Source organism: Mesoplodon mirus (assembly GCF_964341445.2).
Source record: "Mesoplodon mirus genome assembly, chromosome: 6".
Lineage (NCBI taxonomy): Eukaryota > Metazoa > Chordata > Mammalia > Artiodactyla > Ziphiidae > Mesoplodon > Mesoplodon mirus.
Genome location: NC_138982.1, coordinates 35,442,610 through 35,451,920, shown reverse-complemented (window position 1 = coordinate 35,451,920; position 9,311 = coordinate 35,442,610). Strand labels below are relative to the sequence as shown.

General features: G+C 44.1%; 2 protein-coding genes across 3 annotated transcripts; one reads left to right on the top strand and one right to left on the bottom strand.

Annotated features, from left to right (window-relative positions):
* Positions 1-814: 814 nt before the first annotated feature.
* Positions 815-1,656, bottom strand: NCBP2AS2 (NCBP2 antisense 2 (head to head)). The gene has a single exon (XM_082625579.1). The coding sequence runs from the start codon at positions 1,564-1,566 to the stop codon at positions 1,267-1,269; it is 300 nt and encodes a 99-aa protein (XP_082481705.1). The 5' UTR covers positions 1,567-1,656; the 3' UTR covers positions 815-1,266.
* Positions 1,657-1,714: 58 nt separating this feature from the next.
* NCBP2 (nuclear cap binding protein subunit 2) lies at positions 1,715-9,293 on the top strand. Of its 2 annotated transcripts, none has more exons than XM_082625577.1 (4): positions 1,715-1,874; positions 3,795-3,976; positions 6,919-7,057; positions 7,664-9,292. In XM_082625577.1, the coding sequence occupies exons 1-4, from the start codon at positions 1,797-1,799 to the stop codon at positions 7,733-7,735; spliced, it is 471 nt and encodes a 156-aa protein (XP_082481703.1). In that variant the 5' UTR covers positions 1,715-1,796; the 3' UTR covers positions 7,736-9,292. The 2 variants fall into 2 exon arrangements, with proteins under 2 accessions (XP_082481703.1, XP_082481704.1); XM_082625578.1 differs by lacking the exon at positions 1,715-1,874 and adding an exon at positions 1,898-2,551 and having other exon boundaries at positions 7,664-9,293.
* The last annotated feature ends 18 nt before the right edge of the window (positions 9,294-9,311 follow it).

Below are 9,311 nucleotides of genomic sequence, written 5' to 3'. Positions count from 1 at the left end.
TAGGCATTGAAGGTCAGGGTAAATGCTGCAGGGTAAATGTGATTAGGGACGTGGGCCCTGGAGTCAAACACCAGTATTCACATTCCACTCTGTAAGGCCTTGGGCAACTTAAGTAGCCTTACACTTCCTCATATGAAAGTTGTCGTAAGGAGATAACCCACACAGAGTGCAATTAGCAAGTGCCCAGTACAGAGTAAGTACTCAATATGTGCTAACTACTATTACCATGGACCTACAAGTCCCCAGGAATCCTAATCCACCTTGCCAGAGAAGGACGGCGCTCACACTGAAACCATGGGTAATGAGTCAATCCATTTCACCTGCCTTCACTAATCAAGGTCATTTTAAGACTCACAAGGCCTCCAAGCAGCACACAGCCTAAACAATAAGATGTTTGATGGAGTTGTTTTCCAGGAATTTGCACTTGGCTGTGTCTAGTTCAAGTTCTGGGCATGCTCCTGACCTTTCGACATCAGAGGGCCGAAAACTCCACCGGCAGAGGCAGGTGGTGCTAAGAGCCTCCATTTTTCAAGCTGCAGATGCATGTGGCTTAGTTACACCTGTGCAGAACTACAATTATCACACCTTTCTCCAATCACCTTTCCCCACGCTCCCCACGTCTCAGGCCGCCCGGTTCTTTATTCTTTATCCCCAAAATACCCGAAGCCCCTTGCCTTGGGGAAGACAGATCTGAGACTAGTTCTCCTCCTCCCTTGGCTGTCTTGAGAGTTAACCCTATCTTTGCTGCAAACCGCTGCATCTCAGCGTTTGGCTTGCTACGCATGGGGCAAAAGAACCTTGTCCGGTAACAATACCCATTACTCAGCTCACATTTAATCAGAGGATTTTGGCAACTGCAGGATTGTCTTTTCATCCAGGATCTCCCCTGGAAGTAGTGTCCTGCTATATCAGTGCAGAGGCAGCAACATCCATCACTAGTTTTAGTCCTATTTCAGAGGGCAGACCCTCTTTCCGGTTGTACTTTGGTCCATGGCTCTCTGCCCGCGCGGGGTATCAGGGCCCAGTCTTTACTTCTGTCAGGCTTCGGGGGCTTTCCTCATACGCTGTGACCCGTCCGATCACAGGGCTTCCTTCACCGGGGGTGTCGGTTTGGCCTGGGATCTCTGATGAGCGGGACCTCTGTAGGCGGACCATCTGAGTCAGGATTCCAAGCCGTGCGTAGTGTCCGGGATGACTTCTTAGCGCCGAGGCCGGTGTCGAGCCCAGAAGGGAAAGCAGGAGACCTCGACTCGGCCCGGCCTGGGTTTAGGGGTTTGCTCCCGGGCCCTTCTGGCTACCTGGTGGTGGCCGCGGGCGTTCCCGGAGGCTGCGGCGTAGCTCCTGAATGAAGGTGTCTCTGAAGCGGGCAGCGCGGCAGCCCAGGGAGCCTGCGGCCCCTGCCGCGAGGGCTCGCAGGCGCCGGGCGGCGTCCTGCCCGTGTAGCTGGGCCTGCAGCAGTGCGAAGGCGGTGAGCTGCGCCGCACGCCGGATGGGCCGAGACTCAGAGAGACGCTCCACCAGCTGCGGGCTGTGCAACAGGGCGGCCAGCAGCCGCCGTAGAATCATCCTCGGAGCGTCCCGGAACCCAGAGCACGCTGCTCTCACTTCCGATCGGCGACGCCTGACTACGGACCACGTCTGCGCCGGCGCCGCCAGGTGACGACACTGCCGCGCTGGGATTGGAGCTCGGGATTTCGACTTTCCGCAGCAGCCTCCGAGCGTTTCCGGTTCCGCTACCGCCGGGGCGGCTTCGTTTTTCTCGCAGTGGCGGCGTCCTTGGCTGAAATCTGTGCACTATGTCGGGTGGCCTCCTGAAGGCGCTGCGCAGCGACTCCTACGTCGAGCTGAGCCAGTACCGGGACCAGCACTTCCGGGTGAGGCAAGCGGGGCAGCGAGAAGGGGAGGCCCCGGGCCAGAAGGCTGAGAATTGGTTTGCTCTTGTCTCATTGTGTCGTCTCCCATTCCCTGGTATCCCGAAACGCGAAGGGAAGCCTCGGTGCCTGCTGGGGAATGGATTCTGAAAGGGCGTTTGGATATCACTGAATCCTCTTCTCTCGTAGGCAGGGAATTTGAGGCTCGCTCTCACATTCCCTAGCAGCCGCTGCCTGACCCCGGGGCAGTGCAGACGGGCGGCAGTAGTAGTGGCGTCTCACGTTTTCCCGAACGGTGCCGCGGGAAGGTGACTTTGTGATGAGGGAAAGCGGTGTCTTTTTGACACGTGGAGCATGTGGAGGCGCCATCCTGACCCAGATACCGGGGCTTTTAATTATTTTAAAATTTTCAATTACATCAGCCAAACTGCGCTTTGGCGTTTCGCGTCCTTTCCTTGGGCTAGTTAAACGGCCCTCCACAAGTTGTACGTGGTGAGTGGCAGACACAGTTGAGCCCTGCCTCCACCTTTTGGGAGACCTTGGAGTGTGGAGGGGGACCAGCATGTTAAGTGTCTGGATGTCAAGATCGGAGAACTGCTGGGTTTCAGAAGAGGGAAATTTTCGTTTGGCCCACGTCACAGCAGATTCTGTGGAAAAGGGGGAGGCTACAGATATTAAAGGTGGGTTCTTCAGTATCAGCAAAGGCGGGGATGGGGTGGAGGTGACTGACACTCATTAACTAGTGGTTGTTTAGTAAATTTGTATTGAGTGCTGTTGCTGAAGCCTTCTGCTAAACTTTAGGGAGGGAAGACAGTTTCCACACCCTAAGACTTCATAATCCTCTAGGGATTGTGGGATTGTAAATGGAAGGACTGTAAATGTACAGATTTACAATGGAGGTAAGTGATCATAATCTAGGCAGAAATGATGAGTGGGAAGGGAGGGGCTGTGAGGATTCAGGAAATTCCCTGTGACGGGGAAAGGAGGGGTCACATACAGAAGAAGGTAGGTGTGGAGAATGTTTAAGATGCATTAGTAGGGTAGGGAAATGGAAATTTGAGGTCAAATTGAGAAGGATCTTAGATTTTCACGCAGTCAGCTGTTTTTAAATGCTTACTGTATGCCAGGCATGATTTTTCATTCTACCACTTTTACAGGTCTCATTACTTTAGAAAGTTCCACATCATAACCATCATGAATTTCAAGCATCCTGCAAGATTAAAACAGTGAAAGGATTCAACTTTTGCTGTTGTTTATCTCTGCAGTCTAAAGCCTATAGCTTCATTTAGATAGTAGTAAGATACTGTCTTGTAGAATTTCTACAGTGTTTCCTGAATGGGATCCACATTATTATCATACCTTAAATAAGTACTTATACCAGTTGTCCTAAACTGTAGGCGGTTTGGTGGGACATGACTTATATGTGTGAGAAAAGAAGGAAAAAGGAAAATGCTTCTTGACCATAATTTTAACAAATCAGTAACAGCAGTAATAAAGTGAATCTGCTTTATTTAATGTCTCATTCCAGAGTCCTGGAAAACCTGTTTTTAATGTATCGTTAAAATGACTCTTGTCCTGTGAACTTTTAAGGAAGTATGGGATTGGGGATAAGACTGGGTTTGGATTCCAGCTACAACTACTCATTAGATGTGTGACCCTGGACAAGCTACTTAACTGTCTTCCCTCAGGTAGAATGAGGATAATAAATTAGGACCTACTTCATTCAGCTCTGAGAATTAAATGAGACTTCCATACATGGAGATCTGACTTGCAGTCCCTTGATTCTCCCTAGAGGCAGACATATTACCTGTTTCTTGTGTGTGGTATCCATGTATATTCATGCTTTAAAAAAATATAACTTGGAGCATACGCTTCACATTGTTTTGTGCCTTTCTTTTTTCACTTTGCTCTTGGAAATTCTAGGGTGACAATGAAGAACAGGAAAAATTACTGAAGAAAAGCTGTACATTGTATGTTGGAAATCTTTCCTTTTATACAACTGAAGAACAAATCTATGAACTCTTCAGCAAAAGTGGTGACATAAAGAAAATCATCATGGGCCTGGATAAAATGAAGAAAACAGCATGTGGGTTCTGCTTTGTGGAGTATCCTTCCTGTGTGTTTGATGTAGCTGTTGGCCAGAGGTGGGGCCCAGAGTGGCTGGTACCCTGTTTTACAAGATGAGTGAGGATATTCATTGATTAGCATCCCTACACTTATCTCTGCCTCTCCTTCCTTCTGTCCAATGTGCCTATACTCTTACACTGGGAAAGCTAGTAACATTAACATTCTTCCTGAAATCCATTCTTTTTTCATAGTTGATTAAAATAATCTTTGAAGATGTAAATGCTTATGGTGTTTCAAAAAGTCCAGAGCGTAGTGAAAATAAAAGCCCTGTACCATTCTAAGTCCAGAGACAATCAGTTATGAGTCTCGTGGGTCTTTCCAGAAGTAATCCTATGGATGTGGGGTAGCGTACTGCATGCATTCATTTTTTTTTCACCTATCTTAGAAATTGCTTCATGTTAGCATATGTAGATCTCTTTTTAAAACAACTGTATAGTATTTCATTATGTAGATGTATATAGCTTGATTTTATAGGTCAAAACCAAAGCTATATTTACTTGTGACCATTTATTCTCCCCCTGGAAACTCCAGATATTGGACCTTCTGGATTTATCCTGTGATGTTTTGTTTAACTAATATTTTTTGGTCATTTTGTTTGAGAAATTTTCCAGACCTGATCTACCGTGTCTTGAATTTTCTTTTCTGTGCCCTGAATTGTTTCTTTTGGTTGCATTTATGCCGTAAAATTTCCTTCAGTTTCTGGTGATCCCTGGGTTTCTGATCATAATTAGGGGGGAAAAGACTATGTGGATCTAGGCAGAACTACTTTTTTTTTTTTTTAATTAATTAATTTATTTGGCTGTGCCGGGTCTTAGTTGCAGCACACGATCTTCGTTGCCTCTCTGGTTCCCTAACCAGGGATCAAACCCGGGCCCCCTGCGCTTGGAGCAGAGTCTTAACCACTGTACCATCAGGGAAGTCCCCAGGCAGCACTTCTTAAGTTGCTGCCTTGCCTTTGGGACATGTGGGTTTCTCAAATGCTAGAATGAAAAGGGATTTTATTTGGCTTGCTAGTGTTAAGGACAATGCCCTAGTTCCTCCAGACAGTTCAGATCCCTATCATTTTATTTTTATTTGCCTGGGATTAAATGCCTTTCTGTTAACGGGTCTTTTCCCCACATAGACACCTTTAATTAAACCCTATATGCAGCCTCACTTGTTATTCAACTTGGAATTAAGAGCCTCCTGGGGGCTTCCCTGGTGGCGCAGTGGCTGAGAGTCCGCCTGCCGATGCAGGGGACGCGCGTTCGTGCCCCAGTCCAGGAGGATCCCACATGCCGCGGAGCGGCTGGGCCGGTGAGCCATGGCCGATGAGCCTGCGCGTCCGGAGCCTGTGCTTCGCCACAGGAGAGGCCACAACAGTGAGATGCCCGCGTACCGCAAAAAAAAAAAAAAAAGCCTCCTGGGCTTGCTGTCTCCTTTAAGCCCTTTCAAGAGTATTTCGCACTGTGACTTTGTTTCATCCACTAGTACTCTTCACCTTCTGTTGAATCTCTAGTCTGCTTATGGTCTCTTCTCTTTGTATATGTGTTTCTTTTGTTTTAATGGGTGCCTTGAGAAGTAAAGAGAAAACGTGCTCTATCAGCTTGAACCAGAAACCCTTTTTTTTAATATGTAAATTTATTTTTGGCTGCGTTGGGTCTTCGTTGCTGTGCCCAGGCTTTCTCTAGTTGCAGCGAGCAGGGGCTACTCTTCATTGCGGTGCGCGGGCTTCTCACTGCGGTGGCTTCTCCCATTGCGGAGCACGGGCTCTCGGCGCATGGGATTCAGTAGTTGTGGCTCGTGGGCTCTAGGGTGCAGGCTCAGTAGTTGTGGCGCATGGGCTTACTTGCTCTGCAGCATGTGGGATCTTCTTGGGCCAGGGATTGAACCCGTGTCCCCTGCATTGGCAGGCGGATTCTTAACCACTGCGCCACCAGGGAAGTCCCAGAAGCCCCACTTTTGAACCTATTGCCCACTTTTGATTTCGGTATCTGATTTCTGGATTCTGCAAGCTTCTTCCACTCTTCCTTCAGATACGAGGGACGAGTGCCTAGGTTTTACTTTTGCCTCTGGTGCCAATACTGTAAAATAGTTCACAGGGGACAGAAAAGGCAAAGAAAATACTAGATAATAACCAGTCTCTAAGAACTGGAGTGTTTTTTGCATCTGCCTTGAAGGTCAGAGATCAACAATCATGATGGCAAATACCTGAAAGAAAGGCTACCGTTCATTGTTAAGTGTTTTTTCCTGTTTGCCCTTTAGCATTTATTTCATTCAACAAAAAATTATTGAATGCCCACTGTGTGCTAGGCATTGTGTAGATGCTGACACTGGAATTTCAGTGTTTCCCTACCTGTGTAATTAAAGACAAGAGGAAGAAGTCCAGATCAGTATTTCCTAAACCCAGCTAATGATCATAAGTATTACTTACAGAGATTTTTTTTTTTTAATAGCACCCCAAAGACAGATTTAGTAGATCTGGTTTGGAACTACTAATTTGAGTGATACTTTGAGTGTTTCCTTCTGATGAAATGCAATGGCAATTCATACGTACCGTGACCTCTTTTTAAGGTTCTTGAATATACAGCTTCATATTCAGGGAACCCAAAGATGCTGTTGTTTTCTTGGTTAACAGTTCGTGGTTAAAACCTGCACTGAACATATTTTATATTTTGCAAACCAAAATATGGAGACAGTGGAACCAGATACTTAACAGGATTATCCAAAAAATCATCAGTGTAGCCACAGGTAAGTGTCATTTTTGACTGCTTCTGGACCAACCTCAAACAGGCCTGTGCAAGACAAATTATTGTCTTTGAACTCCATCTGGTTGGATTAGTTTTTGTACTTTTTCTTAACTCAGCTTCATTTAGATGTTGCTTCCTCTGTTTACAAAAATATCTGGAGAAATGCTAATTCCTTAATAATTATAATTAAGGTACTATTTAAGAGCAGATGCAGAAAATGCCATGCGGTACATAAATGGAACTCGTCTGGATGACCGGATCATTCGCACAGACTGGGACGCAGGCTTTAAGGAGGGCAGGCAGTATGGCCGTGGGCGTTCTGGGGGCCAGGTATGCAGAAAGGTTCTCTGGGTTCAGCCTTTGCCTGGGATTCCAGTCCTAAATGACAAGTGTTTTGTCAATCTGTATTTGCTCTTTTGAAAATAACTTTGTGCCTATAACCTTGGCTTGAAGTGAATCTGAAAACCACCCACTGGGGATGGTAAATTATTTTTACACTTGATCTTAGCCAAAAGGCCGAGAAGCGATGGTAAATTATTTTTAAAAACCATTAAATAGTATATTATCTACATCACAAGCAACCATTATTGGACTTCTGCTAGGGGCTAAATGTTCTCCACATGCCAAGAGTGTTGAACAAAAGCAAAATGCACTAAAATGACTTTTACATTTTTATTTTAAAATAGTTTATTCTTTGCAACGTGCTATCTTTGAATGCTGAGTATGAACCCGGTGTTTGGTAAAACACCATTAAGTAGTCTTAAATAATTTTGCAGGGCAGTTGAGCTATATTATCAATTGCTTAAAATTATGTTCTGTTCTGCTTGAAATGTTCACATCATGACATCTGAAAAGGCTTAGTTATTTGACACATTTTAGGAAGCACGTTTGTTACACTCATCTTCTCTATACTGTAACACGTTCTTTTCAATTAAGGTACGAGACGAGTATCGTCAGGACTACGATGCTGGGAGAGGAGGTTATGGAAAACTGGCCCAAAACCCGTGAGTGGTGAGAGCCCTGTCATGAAAAACTCACTCCTTTGGCCTGTTGAATTTGATGTGTATTCCCAAGGTCTGCGAACCTGCCTGTTTTTACCAAGCTTTATTTAATATGTCTCTGCTGAGCTGGAAGGCTCTTCATGGTTTTCCACTTAAAAAAATGACTAAAGGACAGAATCCAAAAGAATGCCTTTAATTCTGTAGTCTTAGCATCTTGGTTGTGTGTCAGATTACCAGAATGATTTCTGTTACCAGGTCAAAAATTGTGTTCCTTAGCAACAGCCTTCATGTGTAATGTTGCTCTATCAGCCAAAACACACTTCTTTTAGGAAGATTGGGAAAAAATTTTTTAAGTGTTTACCATGTTTGTATCTAAGTAGGTTCATGGTCTATCGTGGGGCCTGGAATTACTATTTATAAAATTTTAAGTTTGCATGAGATAAAAGTTTAATAAGTGGAGTTTTGCCATGTAATGTAGCTTTACTCTAAATTAGGAATAGATTTTGATAACTGAATTTTTTTCTATGTTGAATTTTAATCTCTAAAGGCAAACTTAGAGTCAAGGGAACTTCCTAAATAGTTGGTAAGCCTTAGACAGTCGCAGGGGACACCACTTCTTATGTGCTTTATATATCAGGAAATTAGGTCAGGACTTGAAGGGTATTTACTAAACACATTTTTCAAAATATGTTTTAGCTAATGCTAAAAAAAAACACAAGGGTCTGTATTAGAGGGAACCTCAACTACTCTAAGGGCAGGGGGGGATGCTGTCAGTAGGAAATGGGGAGGAAATATCAGGAGATGTGAGTTAAATCAGTGCCTTGACATGAAGAAGGTTGCTGTGAGAGCCAGCAGATCTATTTTTTTCATTTTCAAACTGATCTTGGGAATTGAGTGGGGTTGTTTGTTTTGTTTTTTAAAAAAGAGCTTAAAGATCAAGAGAGAATGCCTAAGAAAAAATCAGAAATGCTTCCCTCGGGAAATGTTTTGGCTCGTTCTCATACTGAAGTCTGTTTTGTTTTTTCCCCTAACTAACTGTGGTGAGTTTCAGAGCCTGGGTAGTGAGCTGGTGGTCTCTACAGAGAAGGGAGTCTGGAGGATTTGTTTTGCATTTGTAAGGCAAGAGAGAATTTCTCTAATATTATGTGAACTATTGCTCATTTTACACTGGTAGTCTAATATAATTTTCCCTGATGTAAGTGATATTTTTTTCATCTAGCAACAAAGTATCTCCTAATTAATTTCCAGTAGTTTGTGAAGTTGGGGCTGAAGTATCTCAATTGAACATCTTTCATGTTACAGTAAGTGTATGTTTTCTCAAATTTAAACTGGCTATTTGAACTTTAAAAGATAGCTCTAAATTAGTTGTATTTAGGAAGACATTTGCAAATATCTAATTTAATGAGGACATACAATTCATTATTAAAAATCTTTGTACACTGTAGTTTGAATTAATGTATTTTATATTTTGCAGTAAAATGTAACTCAGCTTTCTATAGGCGTTAAAACCACAGTGGTTCCTATTTGAATTGTCTTCTGTAACAGATTTCAATAAAATTGGACCAACTTATCATTGTCTGTGT